At 36.2% G+C, this 19,161-nt stretch overlaps 3 protein-coding genes across 4 annotated transcripts; 2 read left to right on the top strand and 1 right to left on the bottom strand.

Annotated features, from left to right (window-relative positions):
- The first annotated feature begins 264 nt into the window (after nucleotides 1–264).
- On the top strand, nucleotides 265–6,562 carry LOC121901581. Of its 2 annotated transcripts, XM_042418414.1 has the most exons (8): nucleotides 265–375; nucleotides 758–886; nucleotides 2,485–4,305; nucleotides 4,444–4,776; nucleotides 4,995–5,351; nucleotides 5,542–5,679; nucleotides 5,796–5,854; nucleotides 5,961–6,562. In XM_042418414.1, the coding sequence occupies exons 3-8, from the start codon at nucleotides 4,263–4,265 to the stop codon at nucleotides 6,081–6,083; spliced, it is 1,053 nt and encodes a 350-aa protein (XP_042274348.1). In that variant the 5' UTR covers nucleotides 265–375; nucleotides 758–886; nucleotides 2,485–4,262; the 3' UTR covers nucleotides 6,084–6,562. The 2 variants fall into 2 exon arrangements, with proteins under 2 accessions (XP_042274348.1, XP_042274349.1); XM_042418415.1 differs by lacking the exons at nucleotides 758–886; nucleotides 2,485–4,305.
- Nucleotides 6,563–11,007: 4,445 nt separating this feature from the next.
- On the top strand, nucleotides 11,008–13,431 carry LOC121901583 (signal-regulatory protein beta-2-like). Its single transcript, XM_042418416.1, has 6 exons — nucleotides 11,008–11,053; nucleotides 11,187–11,519; nucleotides 11,797–12,153; nucleotides 12,340–12,471; nucleotides 12,601–12,659; nucleotides 12,766–13,431. The coding sequence occupies exons 1-6, from the start codon at nucleotides 11,011–11,013 to the stop codon at nucleotides 12,886–12,888; spliced, it is 1,047 nt and encodes a 348-aa protein (XP_042274350.1). The 5' UTR covers nucleotides 11,008–11,010; the 3' UTR covers nucleotides 12,889–13,431.
- Nucleotides 13,432–13,556: 125 nt separating this feature from the next.
- On the bottom strand, nucleotides 13,557–18,754 carry LOC121901588. The gene is made up of 6 exons (XM_042418420.1): nucleotides 18,712–18,754; nucleotides 18,227–18,565; nucleotides 17,763–18,110; nucleotides 14,997–15,113; nucleotides 14,463–14,521; nucleotides 13,557–13,827 (listed from the first exon to the last, which is right to left on the bottom strand). The coding sequence occupies exons 1-6, from the start codon at nucleotides 18,752–18,754 to the stop codon at nucleotides 13,678–13,680; spliced, it is 1,056 nt and encodes a 351-aa protein (XP_042274354.1). The 3' UTR covers nucleotides 13,557–13,677.
- Nucleotides 18,755–19,161: the final 407 nt, after the last annotated feature.

Below are 19,161 nucleotides of genomic sequence, written 5' to 3'. Positions count from 1 at the left end.
GTTTTTGTGGTTGATCGAATGGAATTGTGTCATACTACTCAAATTGATTTTAAGTGGACACAGGGACAACACATATCCTGCACCTGATATGGAGGCACTGACTGTCTAATTTTCTGAAATTTGTCAGTGAAGAAGGAGGCAAATTCATTGCAATCCTTGGTGGATAGAAGTTCAGGAGCTACTGACACAGGAGGTGTTACAATTGTTAAATCAGCATTTTGTATGCTTTATTTTGACACAGGAAATTACCTGTAACATGTCAGGTGACTTATAAACAGGAAGTGAAAGAAGAGCATGGCTCAGAGCCGTTGTTTTTGTTAGTTTACCAATCCTCTCGAATCTGCCTGCATCTTATGCCTTTTGATGGCATTGTTGGTATGTATTGATTTGTTTTATTGTTATTGATGATCGCAGATGATTGTTTTTGTGACAATGTTTAGTTTGGGAAGTTTTATGAAGAAAGTCCATCGAGTCATTATAGTTACTGTGTCTACTCAGCTAGAACTGTTGTTAAAGTTCATATGAGAGAATAAATACAATAAATATGAATAAATAGTTGATGATATGTTAAAATACATTCAAATATAGTGGTTTACAGAAACATAATTGATAAATAAGCCATAAATATATAAAAGGTAGCGGTTAAAAAACAAAGCAATTTATTTCATTTAAGAGTCAGTATATTTACATTGTGTGTATGTGTAAGCATAAAAAAAAGTGTTTCATTTGTATTCATTATGCCTTTTGTGTGTTTTAGTTTTACTCTTTCTTACGTCATTAAACCTGTGGACAATGGACAACTGTCTCCAGAGTCGTGATGTCAGGAAGGAGTTTGTCTAACTGCCAAGTTGTATCACAGCACATATAGTGAGGACAGCATAGGAGGGTTTGTTAGCCTGTCTACCGCAGCAAACACGGCACGTGCATTATTGTCGTTTTTTGCAATGATGTCAGAGAAGAAGGACCGCCTTGCATCTCTTAGTTCCAAATTATAAATGTGAAGTCTCTCTTTCTAGATGTCATAATGGACCTGAAGCTTTGCTTTCCACCACCTGCGTTCAGCTTTTCAACACTCCCTTTTTTCTATTCTGACCAGCTTGGCATTTCTCCATGAAGATCTTTTATTACCAGAGACCTTTACTAAAAATATGCAGTATAAAAACGTAAGGAGACAGTTACTCAAATTAATAAACACCTCAATCTTTCTTGTCTCACAGCACTCTGTAAAGGCACTCTGCATGTCTATCTTGAGAACAATTGAGCAAAGCCACATGCAACAGTTACACTGACAGACAAAAGCTGTGGTGGGCCATTTCTCCGCCCTTTGACCAAGCACTGAGACTGTTTACTCAGAACAGACCTGACTGTGAGCTTCAACAGGATATACTGTAGGTGGTGAGGTTAAAACAGGACAGACAAGCTGCAAGAGGTTTCAGCAGGCAAATTTTGAAATTATTGTTTGAAATGCTCATTTTAAGTACAAATAATGTCTATAAATTGTGTTTTTAAAGGTGAAACCATAGACACATGAACAGACTTTAGCAAGGTGCTCAAATAATAATCGGGCAAACTAAACTTTCAGATCATGGTTCAAACCGACCAGGGTGGGACCAGTGAATGAGTAGCGCTCCCTCTCTCACAGCAACTACCAATGAAAATAACACCTTACATTGAAAGCCCAACCACAGCAATGCCTAACTTTCCACACGTCATTTGTTGGCCAGTGTTGACTGTGAATGTGTGTTTGTGTGTATATGTTTGTGTGTCGGTTGCCAGCAGAAAAAGAAAGAAATAACAGAAAGGACAAAGCAAGACACAAAGTACATGCTACACAAACTATTTACTGCAGGGCTTTTTTCAAATTACATTTTACAGTTGCCACTGTTCCTGTATCCACCTTCCTGGACACAGCATTATGTCAGGGAACCGCTGGTTTATATGTACAGTATGATAATTTTGATGTGTCGTTCAACATTTGCCAGTAGTAAGAACAATTTTTTTGTCAGACTCAACCACAAACAGAAATGCATCTTCAGACAAGTATTGCTGCAGTTTTGACCCTTTACATTATGAATCTATCTATCTTTTATTCTCTAAACATACATACAAGTAGGTGAAGGAAGAAGTGTGTCAGAAACCTCCACTTTTGTCCTTTTTTATGCTAGAGCCTGTGGTGTTGCAGTAGACTAAATTATAGTGTCAGGTGGTTCTTTCTTGTTATTGTGAATGTATCCACTACTGTTCATGGGGTAGCAAGGTAGCATTTTTACTGTTTTACTGCATGTGAAAAGCTTCCTTTTATTACAAAAAACACCCTTCTGGGATAGTCTCTCACTGACTAACATGCTGCCTCATAACAAGGTCTTGGGTTCAAATCTCAATTAGTGATTTTCTCCCCTTTTTGAGCCAGAAATTCTGCCTGCAGCTGAATTAGTTTCTGTGATAGCACTGTGACAGAGTTGTGCTCTGCTCTCCTTTCACCAGCCCCCTGACTAGAATCATCAGCTCTTCCTGCTGATGTGACTGACAGGCACAGTGGGCGGGTCATCATTGATGATGTGGAACATCTGGATTGGCTGCCTCCCACAATATTCAAGATGTCCCCTCTATCTTTGTGTATCAGTGTGGCAAATGGCTGGTTGCATATTTTAAATTGAACACAAATCAAACAGATCCATAAATCCTATTTAACTGTGTTTTACAGACATTGTTGAAGAATTTTACATTAGACCAGGAACCATAGGCCTCCTACAGATATATTTTGTGTGATGTTTATATCAAGGTATATCAAGGTTAGGGGCATCAGTACCTCCTTTGAAATGAACATTTTGTCACATGGCAGCTAAGCAGGTGAATCCATGTGCAAACACAGACAGGCCAGAGATGGGGTTGGAGTGATCAGTGTTTTATTTTCATAATAGCTGGGTTAAGTAGTCAGGTGAGACCCAGGGAATCCAATCCAATCTAACCCCAACCCCGGAAATGTTGGTGCCATGCTGCAGCACAAAACTATTGGCTCACCAAAAGACATCACTATTTTATGTTTACTGCCAATTAAAAGGCAACATTAGCATTTTTTATTTGAATCCTACCAATCTAAAATGCATAGCTTGCACGGTGAAATAAATACTAAGTATGATGTAGATTTTTCTGCAGTAGGTACTGAAATTAACATCCAGTGCTAATGTTCAGTTCCAGTGCAGGAAGTAGTGTGCCGTTCATGAAGAATGGTGTCTGTCATCTGCCAGACATCTGTCATAGTATGTCTGTCACCATACTGTGGTTTATTTGCTGTTATGATCATCTTTCCCTAACATTAAACAAGTAGTTTTACTTAAAGATCCTCTCCAGACATGTTGTAAGATATATAAAGAATAGATGAATGTGAAAACAGCCTTCTAGTGTCAAACTCTGCACATTTAAGGCCGAACATCCAACTCAAGGATAAAGAGGCAAAACACATTTTTGAGTGAAGGGGACTTTAAGTTGTTGTAAATAAGAAAAAAAAGAACAATTGAAATCTCCAACATTAAACATAATCTTGGGTTTGCAGAATTACTCAACATCAAGGTTTTGTTTAAAAAGATATCTGAACATCTTTTGGTTTGATTTTGAGTTTGATAGGGTTAGTATAGACCAAACAATGAGCTAAATCATTCTGGAAATGGACAATATATTACCACATAAATCACAAAGAAGCACCTGCTATGTATTTTAGGGATTCTCAAAACCAGGTCTCTGGCCAATAAATATGGTAGTAATGACAACAATGCTCTAAAAATGTCACTTCTTCTGACAAATCCTTCTTTCTTGGTAGATGACCCCAGCAAGATAAAATTAAATCTAATTTATGATGATTTATGTGTGTTTCTGAAGCACCTTGACCATAAGTATAAACTGAAAAGTCCATCCAAATATTGTAGAAATCTAGATAAAATGTTATGAAGAAGAGTGTTTGAGATTATTGCAGTTCACGTCAAGATTGAATGAAATCATCTCTCATGTTTACTCTCAGTGTCAGTAATAGAAACACACCATGAAACATGAAACAAAAGCTTGCTGTTGGTGTTGTTTCATGTGTTTAGGTTGGAAAGATGTTTGATATTATTTCCACTGTGGTAGTTCACTGAAACACCAACATAGCGAGCAGCCAATCAGATTGTTCTGAAATTGTTCCCTCCCATTTCATATGATTACATTAAGGCAGATCATCTTCTGATACTGTTTAAATTAGCTGCTGTCTTAAGTGAATTAACAAGAAAATGCTGTTTGGATTTTATATCCTGCTCATGCTCAGAGTTGGGCGTAAGTATATAAAGTCAGCTTTACTCCAGATATATTTCAGTTATATTGTCATCTTCTTGCAGCAATTTAGCAGAAAGCATATATGAAGCCATATCTGTTGTTTATTATTGCTCTGTGTTTATTTTCATCTTTTTTCAGGATGCACAGACAATCAGATTTTTGTGACAAAGACTGTTGGTGTTGGAGATAATGTGAATCTGACATGTACCCGCCAGACATCTAAGTACGAAGCAACCACCTTGTTCTGGATCAGGCTTGTTGCTGGAAGCTTGCCTGAATTCTTGGGAGGAACATTTAATATTGATTATGATGGTGTTGATAAGACTACTCGTATTACAGCAAAACAAAAGTCTGGGACATTTGTCCTGCGTATTAATAAATCTGAACTAAGCGATGCTGGACTTTATTACTGTATAAAAGTAGACCAACTTAAGATGACATTTTTGAACGGAACATTTCTGAGGATTAAAGGTAAATAAAACTCAACAAGCAAATATTTCACGTTCCTTAACGTAATCATCAGTTTATCTGCTTACATTCAACACCATTTATAACAGCAGTTTACATATTTACATCTTTATGTTTCCATAGATTATATGAAAGTGTTCTTCATATATGAATGAATGTGTGTAACTGTTTTCATTAAAGTGAGTAAAACATGTTCATAATTTGTATTTTCACTTCCCCAGGACCAGAACCTGATATCACTGCCATCACTCAAGACTTTCCATCTGATCCAGTCCGTCCAGGAGACTCTGTGACTCTCCAGTGTTCAGTGCTCTCTGACTCTGAGAATAAAAAGTGTCCAGAAGAACACAGAGTGTACTGGTTCAGAGCTGGATCAGATGAATCTCATCCCAGTTTTATTTACGCTCATGGAAACAGTGGTGATGAATGTGAAAAGAGTTCTGAGACTCGCTCTCCACAGAAATGTGTCTACAGCTTCTCTAAGAACGTCAGCTCGTCTGATGCTGGGACTTACTACTGTGCTGTAGCCACATATAGGGAGATATTATTTGGAAATGGAACAAAACTGGACATTGAAGGTAAATTAATTTTTATATAATGGTGAAATTATCCTATCTATGTGTTTTATTAGGAGTCAAGTACAATCCGTTTAGACCAACTATCAAAAAACATTTGTTCTTCTTCATATCATCTTATCAAATACCATAAATTATTGATTGCTATTTCTTAACCTTAAATTGTTTCTTTTATTTATTTATGTTCATAAAGCTTCAGTTGTCAGCAGGTGGAATTTACAGAAGGCCAACACAATTATCTACCTGCTATGTGCTGCTTTGGCTATAAATCTGGTTGTAATAGCCTTCCTCATATATCGCATCAAGAGAAAATCTTGTGATTGTTGTAACGGTAAGAGAAATTACTAAAATATTAATCAATCAAACAGTATTTAGTAACAGCTATAACATCTTTAGATTGACATCAGTGCTGTGTATAAGTCATGTTATTATTATTTTATAATACAGCTGCTGTTGCTCTGCAAACAAATGCTGAAACAGCCAGTGGTGGTCAACAAAGTCAGCAGGTAAGGAATTTAAAGATAATATGTAACTTGAAAAGCATGTTTTATCTGTTTGCACATCCTTACATTGATTTACCATCTCACAATATTTTGGGATTTATTTCCTCAGAGATATGAGAACTCATTGGTTTATTCTGGAGTAACCTTTACCAAGAAGAAAGCTGGCAAAGCAGGGAGAAGGAATGCAAAAGCAGCAGAAGAAAATTGTGTCTACACGACTGTCAGGGTTTAGGGGTCAGATTAATTCACACACCAGATTGTTTCTAATATAAAATGGGTTTTTTTTAGCACATGCCTTTCACCTCTGAACTCATAATGATTTATTCATACTGTAAAATAATGTTTTTTTGATTTTGGATAAAAGATGTTTTGTGTATCATTCTGTTTGTTTCATTACTTCAAAAAAGAAAATTAATCATCATGCTGCAAAAATAACATCTAATAGTTAAACATTTAGAATAGTCTTTAGCATACCATATCTTTTATATCTTGTTTACTGTCTCAAGCTTGTGATGACACCCAAACTGGCATTTTAAAAGATTCATCTTGAAAGAGTTGGTTTGAAATGAATTAGCCATGAGGAGAGTTGCCTATTTGCCTTTTTGATCTGATCTGCATTTTTAAGGCTTGAACATCTCATATGACGCTTATCTATGAATTCCATGAAACTGATGTTTGTGTACATGTTTTACTTTAGTTTTAAATAAACAAATATGCATCATGAAATTTGAAAACTGTTGAGATTATTTGTTTTTCTCAAGAACTAAATCTTTCTCAACTTTTGAGAGCAGACTGTCTGGAAATCTGCTGGGTGCAACACTTTTCAGAAAACACACATTCTGACTGATGCTCAACTTCCTCCTATCGCTGTCTGTGCACATTATACTGTAACTCTAAAACAAGCTAAGCTACAGACCTCTGCAGAGAGTTAGGGAGCAGTGTAAAGGCCTCTGCCTATAGAGAGGGGTGTTGCTGGATGTGGTAATCTGATCTAACATCAGAGTAAACACACTGTGTGTTCTCTCTCCTCATTTTATTTCCACTTTTCACTTTCATTGTGGAGAAATCCAGCGCTGCATAGTTCACTGCCTTTGTATCCCCATCCTGCAAAAATTTAATATTTGTGTGTTAATAAATAATTTAGAGATTAGGACTGTAACATCATTAACTGAACGATAAAGTTACTTTCTTAGGTGACTGATTTAATCAGTGTCATTAGCCTAAATGTGAAATGTGTTATTGATTATTCATTCCTCTGTCATGAAAGCAGCAGATGTGTTATATTATTGAACATGACTACAGGTAGAAACAATATCAACAAGTTCTGACTTATTAAAATCATTTGGTTCACTTGTTCATTTACTTTATCATTTGTTTCACTTTATAATGTTCCTATAATATTTCTAAAGTGACATATCTGATTATTTACATTGTCTTAGAGAGCTTAACACACTTATTTCAAAATATTTTTATGATATTTCTCAGTGATCTATTTTGTATTTATAACTCTTGACTTTATCCATGTTTATCATATAGGAACAAACGTTATGTTACTTAACAGTAAACTCACTTTGCTTTACTTAAGGAAAAGGGAAAGAGTAGGCAAAATATACATATCCACTCTGACATCAAGATCTCTACACCTAGCCAGTGAAAGCAGGGCAACACACCACCACATATTTACCAAAAGCATAATTATATAATCGGACTCGGACTTGGACTCAAGTATTGACTGCATTCGGACTTGGAAGTTGAAGAATTGATAAAGAAGAAATTTATATCCAATTCTTTGCCAATCAAATTTTCACATAGTCACACTATGGTTGCACACAGCAGCAGCGGTGGCACAGACAGTGCAGCCACACATGCACAACATGCACGTCACACACACAGTGCACAGAAAGCCACAGCCACACACACACACACAGACACACACACACACACCATGCAGCTGCGCACACAACGCAGACACTACAGCCACACACACACATCGTTGTTGGTATGGAAGTTCTTTAGCGTGAGAGTAGAAAACACAAAGCCTGCAATTTGCAATACCTTAAAGTCCAAAAAAAAAAATCCTATTTAATTTTTATAAAGAAAATCAGAATCGCCAAAAATCGCAAAATTGCAATTGAAGCATCATTAATATTAATATAAAATCGAAGCTGTGTCATTTTTGTTTAATTTAGACCTTTTTTATTTGTATGTCAGCTCTCTGACCATATCAGAGAACTAGAGCCCATCTTGGAACTTAACTCAGACTCTTTAACCTTAATGACTCGGGCTCGGACTTGGACTCGGACTCAGGTAATGGGGACTTGACTCGGACTCGGACTCGAACACTAGAGACTTGAGACTCGACAGACATCTGTCATAGTATGTCTGTCATCACACTGTGGTTTATTTGCTATTATGATCATCTTTTCCTAACCTTAACCAAATAGTTTTATTTAAAGATCTCCTCCAAACAAGTTGTAGGATATATAAAGAATACTCAGCAGGGAACAATAATGTGTGTCTAATTTTCCACAATAAAAGTCCAATTTACCTCATTAAAATGCTTAAAATAACATCTCCTCCTTCTCCCTCGTTGAAAAATCTATGAAGATGCAACTATTTCAAAAGTTTAACTGTTGTGTCCTGTGAAAGCAAATTGAATAGTAGGCTATGATTTTATTTATTTCAATCTTTTGTATATATGTTACAAATGTTTTTAAACTAATGGGTCAATGTTTGTTATCAACTGAATGTGATGTAACATCATTGTCATTTTGGGGATACATGTTGGTGAAGAAATCCTACTCCTAGCCTAGGAGTCCTAGGCTAGTTGAACTCTTGAACCTGTTTCTATCTGAGGATTGCTTGCTGACCTCTTGGGTTAGCTAGAGATATCTTTGTCTTAAGCCTACTGTTTTAGAGACTGTGTGGAGGTACCTAGACAAGCTAAAGTTGAAGGATTGCCATGTTTGAAGTTATTGATTGACCATGAGGTTTGTTAGATTGTGTGACCATACTTGTTTGTAAGAAGGTGTAACGGTTTGTGGAAGTGTCCATTTAGGGACCAGACTGTTTTTAGCTTTGCTTCTGGAGAGGTATAAAGCTGTCTAGTTTGGGTTCACAATCTTTAGAGAAAGGGCTGACTTTAGGGAAAGGGCCAGCTGAACAACATGCTTTCTCTCCAAAAATACAAGATGATTGTATTTTTGTTTGCGTTTGGACATTTGTATAATTGTTACTGATGATGTGATGGATTGTACAATGTCTACAACTGCTTCAACAAGTAACAATGTTTAATGCTTTCTTTATGTCTCCGTGTGCCTCTTTCTCAAGAAAATTTCCACAACAGTCCTACTTCACCGAAAATCAATTCTCTGTGTATGTGTACTGGAGGCATCACATATCCACATCACAATTGTGTAAGTTGGACCACATTAGCTTATAGAATAGTTGTGATGTCACAAATCATGCACATAGGCCCACCCCTCAAACTCAGATTTTCAACACATAGAAACTTTCCCTCTTTAGTAAATGAATGTGAAAACAGCCTTCTAGTGTCAAACTCTGCACAGTGAAGGCCAAACATCCAACTGAAGCAACAGGAAGCAAAACATATTTTTGAGTAGTAATAAAAATATATATTTATATGCCTTTGACGATTGAAATCTCCACCATTAAACATAATCTTGGGTTTGCAGAATTATTCAACATCAAGGTTTTGTTTGGAAAGATGTCTCTGAACGTCTTTTGGTTTGATTTTGAGTTTGATAGGGTTAGTATAGATCAAACAGTGAGCTAAATTGTGATGTAAATGGACAATATATAACCCTATTAATCACAAAAAAAGCATCAAATGTATTTTAGGGACTCTGGAAACCAGGCTGCTGGCCAATAAATATAGTAGTAATGACAACAATGCTCTAAAAATGTCACTTCTTCTTCTCACAAATGAAAATCTGAGAAATCCCCCTAATGTTTCTTGATACATGATACAAGATAAAATTGGATCTAATTTATAGTGATTTTTTTGTGTCCTGAATAGCTTAGCCAAAACTATCAGTGGAAATTACACATTTATGCCTATTAGTTCTCTTGGTTATAAATAAAGACTATTTCTTCAACTTGCTTAATGTTGTTTTCACTATCAACAATCAGAGACTTGTAGAAGAAAACACAACAAGCCCATGCTGACCAATCACAGTTCTTGTGGTCCCAAAGTGGTTTCTCAGTAATCTCTGTGGTTCATAAATGTGTTGTACAGTCACACTTTTGATGAGGTGGACTTTAGCTACAGTGTAGCCACAGAGCCTACACACATAGCTGCTGCAGAACCATAAATGAATCTTATGACTTCAATATTTTAATCTTATCATTGTATTTTAATCAGGCTGACTGATACACTTGATGTGATGGTTGAAAACTTATCACTTATTACTTATCATATTTAACAGCCCAGCAACAAAACAGCAGCACAGCTGAAATGTTAAAAGCTAAATTTACAAATTGATCAGATCCTCAGAAACATATCATCCATAAATTAAAGAAGCATAAATAAAGCCCAGTCTCCTTAAGAAGTACATTTATATCATACCATTCTGCAGTACCTCATTTCCATCAAACCCTTTTGTCCAGTGCTAATGCAGGAAGTAGTGTGCAGTTCATGTGATATGATGGAGCTTCTTTCTTGTTATGGTACCAATATTGTATTTTACCTTACCCAAACTGTTGTCATGCACAAATATTGTAGAAATAATTTTAAACTGTTGACAATGAACATAAAAATTGAGTTTAAAGGCTGTTGGTTTAGTAATATGGAGCAATCTGCTGAGGAAATGACATTTTCTTCACAAGAGAAATAATGTTTAGCTACAATATACAGTAAAGACAACAATATATTTGTTGTGTACAGTAAGTGTTCCACTATAAGGAACCCACCGTGAAAACCAAACGTGAGAAAGCTGCTGGTGTTGTTTCATGTGTTTAAGTTGGAAAGTTTTGGGTAACATATTTCCATGGGGGTAGTGCAGTGAAACGCCAACATAACAAACAGCCAATCAGATTGCTCTGAAATTGTTCCCTCCCACTTAATGTGATCATATTAAAGTGAATTATCTTATGATACTGTCCAAACTGACTACTGTCTCAACTGGTAAAACAAGAAAATGCTGATCGTATTTTCTATACTACTCATGCTCGGAATTGGGCGTAAGTATATGTAGACGTAAGATTTACTCCAGATGTATTTCAAATAAATTATCATTTTCTTGCATTAGTACATATGACATATATGAATGTATCTCTACTGTTAATCCCTGCTTTGTTTGAATTTTTTTTTCAGGATGCACCGACGATCACATCTTTGCGACAAAGACTGTTGGTGTTGGACAAAATGTGACTCTGACATGTACCCGCCAGAAATCTTGGCAATCAACAAGTTTATTTTGGATCAGGCTTGTTTCAGGAACCTTTCCTGAAATTTTAGGTGGAACATTTGCCTTTGATTATGATGTTGTTAATGAGATGACTCATCACATTACAACAAAACAAGAGCCTGGAACATTTGTTCTGCATATTAACAAAACACAGTTAAGCGATACTGCAGTCTACTACTGTATAAAAGTGAAAAAAAGCAACATGACATTTTTGAGTGGAATATTTCTAAGAATCAAAGGTAAATACAGCAAAAACAGCAACAAAAATGTGACATGTCTTGAGACTTGTAGAGTTATGTGGATATAAAATGTCATTTATAACAGCAATTTTACATTTAAATCGGAAGGTTTACATAATCAACATGTAAGTCAGACTTAAATCTTTGTTTTAAGCATGATGCAGATTTTTGTCTTTTGTTTATATATAAATAATTGTAACTTTGACACCTCCACTCTATAATACATCCTAATCAAAATGAGTAAAACATATTTATTATTTGTGTTTTCATTTCCCAGGACCAGAACCTGATATCACTGCCATCACTCAAGACTTTCCATCTGATCCAGTCCGTCCAGGAGACTCTGTGACTCCCCAGTGTTCAATGCTCTCTGACTCTGAGAATAAAAAGTGTCCAGAAGAACACAGAGTGTACTGGTTCAGAGCTGGATCAGATGAATCTCATCCCAGTTTTATTTACGCTCATGGAAACAGTGGTGATGAATGTGAAAAGAGTCCTGAGACTCGCTCTCCACAGAAATGTGTCTACAACTTCTCTAAGAACGTCAGCTCCTCTGATGCTGGGACTTACTACTGTGCTGTGGCCACATGTGGGGAGATATTATTTGGAAATGGAACAAAACTGGACATTGAAGGTAAATTCATTTCCATATAATGGTGAAATTATCCTATCATGTGTTTTATTTGGAGTCAATCACAATCCATTTAGATCAAAAAACATTTGTTCTTCTTATCATCTTATGAAATACCATAAATTAGTTATTGCTATTTCGTAACCTTAAATTATTTATTTTATTTCTTTTTTTTTCATAAAACTTCAGTTGTCAACAGTTGTGATTTAGAGAAGGCCAACACAATTATCTACGTGCTTTGTGCTGCTTTGGCTACAAGTCTGGTTGTAACAACCTTCCTCGTATATGGCATGAAGAGAAAATCTTGTGATTGTTGCAATGGTAAGAGAAATTACTCAGACATGAATCTATCTATCTATCCATCAATCTAACAGTTTTTAGTAACAGCTATAACATCTTTAGATTTACATCACTGCTGTGTATAAGTCATATTATTATTTTATAATACAGCTGCTGTTGCTCTGCAAACAAATTCTGCAACAGCCAGTGGTGGTCAGCGAAGTCAGCAGGTAAGGAATTTAAAGATAATATGTAACTTTAAAAGCATGTTTTATCTGTTTGCACGTCCTTACATTGACTTACCATCTCACAATATTTTATGATTTATTTCCTCAGAGATATCAGGACTCATTGGTTTATTCTGCACCAACCTTTACCAAGAAGAAAGCTGGCAAAGCAGGGAGAAGGAATGCAAAAGCAGCAGAAGAAAACTGTATCTACACTACTGCCAGGGTTTAAGGGTTAGATTAATTCACACAAAAGATTTGTTAACTGATTCTAATATAAAGTTTTTCTCTGTCACATTATCTGTGAAAATAGTGTTTAAGCTGCTCTAGCACATGCCTTTCACCTCTGAACTCTGTAACATAATGATTTTTTTTATTTTGGATGAAAGATGTTTTGTGTATCATTCTGTTTGTATCATTGTTTAATATATTTATTACTTCAGAAAAGAAAATGAATCATCATGCTGCAAAAATAACAACATTTAATAGTTAAACATTTGGAATAGTCTTTAGCATATCATATCTTTTAAATGTTGTTTACTGTCTCAAGCTTGTGATGACACCCAAACTGGCTTTTTAAAAGATTCATCTTGAAAGAGTTGGTTTGAAATGAATTAGCCATGAGGAGAGTTGCCTATTTGCCTCTTTTATCTGATCTGTATTTTTAAGCCTTGAAAATCTCGTATGACCCTCATCTATTATCAGTGCAATGCAATAAAATTGATGTTTGTGTAAATGTTTTACTTTAGTTTTAAATAAACAAATATGCATCATGAAATTTATATTTTGAGAAGAAAAACAGATGAGATTATTTGTTTATCTCAATGACTAAATCTTCCTCAACTTTTGAGAGCAGTCTGTCTAGAAATCTGCTGGGTGCAACACTTCAGAAAACACACATTCTGACTGATGTTCAACTTCCTCCTATCGCTGTCTGTGCACATTATACTGTAACTCTAAAACAAGCTAAGCTACAGACCTCTGCAGAGAGTTGGGGAGCAGTGTAAAGGTCCTGCTCTGCCTATAGAGAGGAGTGTTGCTGGGTGTGGTAATCTGATCTAACATCAGAGTAAACACACTGTGTGTTCTCTCTCCTCATTTTATTCCCTCTTTTCACTTTCATTGTGGAGAAATCCAGCGCTGCATAATTCACTGTCTTCGCTTCACCATCCTGCAAGAAATATAATATTTGTGTGTAATTAAATAACTTATAGATCATGACTGTAACATAATTAACTGAACAATAAAGTTACTTTCTTAGGTGGCTTATTTAATCAATCATTAGCCTAAACATGAAAGTTGTTACTGATTATGCATTCCTCTGTCATGAAAGCAGCAGATGTGTTATATTATTGAACACGACTGCATTGAAAATGTGAGCAGTATGCAGATGGAAACAATATCAACAAGTACTGACTTATTAAAATCATTTGATGCACTTGTTCATTCATTTTATTATGTCTTGCACTTTATAATGTTCCTATAATATTTCTATAGTGACATATCAGATTATTTACATTGTCTTAGAGAGCTTAACACACTTATTTTAAAATATTTTTATGATATTTCTCAGTGATCTAATTTGTATTTATAACTCTTGACTTTATCCATGTTTATCTCATAGGAACAAACATTATGTTACTTAACAGTGAATTTATTTTATTTTACTTTGTGCCTTCCTCAATCTGACAAAGAAAAGGGATAAAGCTGGCAACATATTCCTTACACTCCCACATCAAGATCACTACACCTAGCCAGTGTAAATAGGGCAACACACCACCACATATTTACCAGAAGCATAATTACCAGGTTGTTTGATTGATCCGCGGTTGATGTTTCAAGATTATGAGAAGCTCCTGTTGCTCCTGTTAATAAAAGCAAAACCTTGAGTGTGTTTGTGTCTCATTAAAAGACAGAAATGAACAAAACAAGACTTTGATCACATTGATAACAGTGTGGCTCATTGACATGTTTTCAATAGTTTTTGGATAACTATGGAGGTCTATGGCACAGAGGAATAGGATTCGGATACACAGACAATACTTGTAAATTGAATTAATTCATTGTTAGTTTGGTCTCTGCGCATGTGATTTGTTGACAATAAGACAAATATATAAAATGGCCAGCCATGTCCTTTCAACTCAGATTCAAGGTGATCACAGAGAAACTCTCCCACTTCAGCAGATTAATGTGGAACCAGTGTTTGAGTGTCAAACTCTAAACATACATCATTCTGCACAGTGAAGGTCCAACATCCAAATGAAGTAAGAAAAAGTAAAACATGTTTTTGAGTGGAGGGGACTTTAACTGAAACAAAAAAGTAAAATATGGTGAACCTACCATTGCAATGGTCACCATCTCTCCTTCCATTAACGTAGAAAATAAGGACGGCAATCACAGTCACACAACAGGCCAACAGCGCTCCAAGTAGAATGACAACTGGATCAAACTTTGATCCTGGAATCAGATAAAATTCCGAAGAGACATTAAACATTATTTATTAATGGACTGTCAGGAATAATCATTTGCGATTAGAAACTGAGTGATATTAATTACATTTTGTCAACAATCTAAATAACTGTTGAATTACTGTTGGAATGACTGTTAATTATTTTACTCTTTTTACTTTTACTTTCTATGTGCATGTTTACTAGAGTATTTATACTATTTAGTCAAAAGTATCATCTTCTTTTACTTGAGTTTTGGGTAAAAGACTTGACAAATGATAATATACACAGTTTGATTTACAATAAAAATGCAATTTGAAATTAATAAAGCATATAGCTTTCTACAAAAAACAATGTATGCATGACGTATATATTATGGATGAATTAATCCTTTTTCAGTATTTCTGAATAATAAACTTACACAATCGGATAATTATTAAATTTCATTTAATATTTGCATCACGTTTTTATTAACACTAAGACACTGGGCCCTATTTTTGAGGAGATGCGAAGACCAGCGTAAGCCAGAGTCCTGCACCAGGTGGGCTACCCACAGGTGCTGAACGGGTAACCTGCAAAAAAGTTGTGTGACGAGTACAAAATATAATTATATAAATTCATGTGTATAGGTAAAAATGAACTAAATGCGGGCGGGTAGCAGGTGAAAACAAAAATAAGATAAGTCCGAAATGAAAATGATTTGCTGTATTTTGAACATCAAAATCAGCTGACATTATCAAGTCTAATCAGCTGCCAGGTTTTTTATTGTGAAGTGAGGTGGAGCATTTCAGTGGATTACAGTGAAACTTCAGAGTATGCTGCAGGCTGTTATAAGGCATAGAAGTGAGCAGTCATTATAACATTAGTATATGCAATCATTGTTAAATGTATGTGTGTGTGTGAGAAAGAGAGAGAGAGAGAGAAAGCACCGCAGTATGTGTGACTGCATATCTGTGTGCTCACTGGCATGTGTGGATGTCAGTGAATGTGCAGTACTGCCCTTCTTGCAGAGGCACAGATTATTATTATGCAGCAAATAAAAATAAAGCACTTTAAAGCGAGTGACTGTGTAGCCCATGTGTTTAATCACGGGTCGAGCTGCGTCACGGGTCTTATATTTACGGGTCCAAGCGGGTCCAGACTTGACGTGGAGATAATTGCAGGTAACGGGTTGGTTATGGTTCTGAGCTTTGCAGATGTGGGTTTGCAAAATTGGACCTGTGCAGGACTCTGGTGTAAGCAGCACTTCGAATGTTTGATATTTTCCTGACCTTTGACCTTTGACCTTTGAACTCACTTTGCCCGTCTGTGTGGCATAGCACAATAGTGCACAGGTTGGAGGAGAGTCGCAAACAGGTGTGAGGTTCATTTAAATGAAGGAGCGCAAAGCAGGTTGTTCTATTATGGTTGGAATTTGATTAGAATTATGGCTGAAAAAGTGTCGGTCTGATGCATTCATATAAACACCTTCATCACCTTTTCTATCATTGTTATAGTAGCCTAACTAACTGATATAAAAACCCTACACCATCTGTCTTTGGCTGCAGATTTGTGGTGATGAGTGTTCATGGTGTGGTGCAGACATTTCCTGAAGAAAAGTTTTCCCTTTGTTCATCTCTCATTATCATGCTTAACTGTGATTGGCACAGCTGTTTCAGAGCTGAGAGCATGAATGTGACTGGCTGAGAAAGTATTTAATAATCACCACACCAACTGATCATTATTCACCTTCACTCAGCCTTTTTGCACTTGGTGCTGCTGCACATTCATGAACCAAAACAGCACGTGTGCATGAGGACGCCCACACAGTCGGTGCACCCAAGACCTACCACACTGCACTTGTTGTTGCACTTGCGTGGTTAAAGTAGGGCTCTAAGACACCTTCGTAAAAATCCCCTCTAGACATATTTCAAGAAATATAAAAAATACCTCATTGAAATCATTGAAATAACATCTACTCCTTCTCCCTCACTAAAGGAATAGTTAGCATTTGTTGAAGTAGGGTTGTATAAGGTACATATCTATAGTCAGTGTATTACCTGCAGTAGATGGTTTTTATTGAGCCCCCCAGTTTGGAGAAGCAGGCAAAAGTACCGGCATGGAAGCCAAGCAATGTACTACTGTGAACAGGGCCAGCAGCAACACATATTTTAGCCAATTAAAAATAGGATCAGCTAAAAGAATCAATATCAATATTATTGTACACTATATTTAGAATATTTTCACCGCTTGAAATGACATCTACTCCCTCTCCCTTATAATCTCTATAATCCACTCATAATCTATGAATATGCAAATATTATTCATTTAAAAAGCTCAACTGCTGGACACAAGATGTTCTCAGTGTATTTGCACTAAAGATTTCCAGTTTTCACATCACACTTGTGTAAGATACAAACTGGACCAGAATTGGCTTCCAAACTAATTGTGAAGTCGCAACAAGTCTGTACATACATCATTCTGCACGCTAAGGTTTAAACATCCAACTGAAGTAGCAGGAAGAAGAACATATTTTTGAGTGGAGGGGGACTTTAACCTTTAGAGAAAGCAACAAACTATTAATACATTTTTAAAAAGCCAAAACCTAATATATGTTAACCAGGCTTAATGTATTTATGCAAAATCTATTTATGATTTAAAAACAACTGTAAATACATACTTGTGTCCACTTTAGTTCCTTCACCAAACAGGATTTCTCCACATGTGACCACAGCACAGTAGTAAGTCCCAGTATCAGAGGAGTCCCGTATAGTTTTGGACAGACTGTAGACACAGCTCCTTTTCACACGTGCATTGCTCCTGTTCCTGTGAGTGTAAATGATGCCTGGATGAAATCCTCCTGATCCAGCTCTGAACCAGTACACACTGCGTACACCTGGACACTGATCTGTGTTTTCTGTTGTGTTCTTGGAGAGCAGTGAACATTGAAGAGTCAGTACGTCTCCCAGCTGGAGAGATGCTGTCTCCGGACTTTGTTTCACATAGACTGATTTCTGCTGATTGTTGTCTGTGTGATTCAGTAAAACAACATTAAAAACACAACAAAAGGAATTCACAATCTAAATTATTTGAATGTCTTAAAAAGTTAAAAGATCATTGAAATAAGGCACAAATTATTTTTACCGTTCACAGCCAAGAATGTGCCATTGACGAATGTCTGTGAATATGACGTTCCTTTCTGACAGAAATATGTTGCTTCATCCTCTTTGCTTACATTTCTGATGATGAGAGAATACTGAGCATCCTCTTTTGCGACTGTGAAACGTGACTTAAATTGTTCACTGACTGTTATTTTGCCGACGAGTCCAGAAGCGACTGTTTGGCCCATGTGTCCAAGAGTCTGCTTATACCAGTGAATGAAGTTGTCATTCTCAGAGACTGGACAGTGAAAAGTAACATTGTCACCAAGTTCAACCAAAGTCAAAGAGATCAGCTGAGGAACCTCTGCAGTTTGAATCAGAGCTGAAGAAAAACAAAAAAGATTCACTAGACAACAGCATGAAAACAATGAAAAATGTAAATTTTTACAAGGCCTTGTCTCATATGTATTACTATCACAGACTGCTCAGACTAAATGGTTTTTCACATCTAATGAGAATTGTACTTACACACTGCAGTAAGAAGAATCAAAGCAGCCAGTCGTCGGATCATTGTGGTACAGCTCTCTTGTCTTTCACAAGTGATGTCTTCTCACCCAGATGGAAGGTTTGGTCACAAGGTGATCACGGTTTACAAAATGGAAATCATAGTGATTGGCTGAGATGCAAAACATGAACTTCCCCTTAGACAAACCAGTGATCTATTTTCCATTGATAAGAGATGTACATGCATGTAATTGTTGTTTGTATTGTTTTCAAAGCATTCTCTTTATTCTGACCACTTGAACGATAAGTAAGTTCATTTTCTTTGTATCTGTAATTCCCGTTTTTGTGTTTAGCTTAGATTAGCACAAACACAGATGCCTTTGTCCATCGACTGTGTGAGTGAATTTAAAGATGGCGCTATGGAGCAATGTTTTTACCATTATCTTTGGATATCGCCACCTACCAACATACGCA

Source organism: Thunnus maccoyii, chromosome 8, assembly GCF_910596095.1.
Source record: "Thunnus maccoyii chromosome 8, fThuMac1.1, whole genome shotgun sequence".
NCBI lineage: Eukaryota > Metazoa > Chordata > Actinopteri > Scombriformes > Scombridae > Thunnus > Thunnus maccoyii.
This window is presented reverse-complemented; position numbering and strand designations above follow the sequence as displayed.

What these genes read in the sequence shown, in the direction of transcription:
- LOC121901581 (XM_042418414.1), top strand. Translation starts at nt 4,263, where the DNA reads ATGCTGTTTGGATTTTATATCCTGCTCATGCTCAGAGTTGGGC. An exon ending in AACAAAACTGGACATTGAAG is followed by an intron (nt 5,352 to 5,541) that starts GTAAATTAATTT and finishes ATGTTCATAAAG; the next exon opens with CTTCAGTTGTCAGCAGGTGG. An exon ending in GTGGTCAACAAAGTCAGCAG is followed by an intron (nt 5,855 to 5,960) that starts GTAAGGAATTTA and finishes TTATTTCCTCAG; the next exon opens with AGATATGAGAACTCATTGGT.
- LOC121901583 (XM_042418416.1), top strand. Translation starts at nt 11,011, where the DNA reads ATGCTGATCGTATTTTCTATACTACTCATGCTCGGAATTGGGC. An exon ending in AACAAAACTGGACATTGAAG is followed by an intron (nt 12,154 to 12,339) that starts GTAAATTCATTT and finishes ATAAAACTTCAG; the next exon opens with TTGTCAACAGTTGTGATTTA. An exon ending in GTGGTCAGCGAAGTCAGCAG is followed by an intron (nt 12,660 to 12,765) that starts GTAAGGAATTTA and finishes TTATTTCCTCAG; the next exon opens with AGATATCAGGACTCATTGGT.
- LOC121901588 (XM_042418420.1), bottom strand. Translation starts at nt 18,754, where the DNA reads ATGATCCGACGACTGGCTGCTTTGATTCTTCTTACTGCAGTGT. An exon ending in CACATTCTTGGCTGTGAACG is followed by an intron (nt 18,111 to 18,226) that starts GTAAAAATAATT and finishes TGAATCACACAG; the next exon opens with ACAACAATCAGCAGAAATCA. An exon ending in CGGATCAATCAAACAACCTG is followed by an intron (nt 13,828 to 14,462) that starts GTAATTATGCTT and finishes TATTTCTTGCAG; the next exon opens with GATGGTGAAGCGAAGACAGT.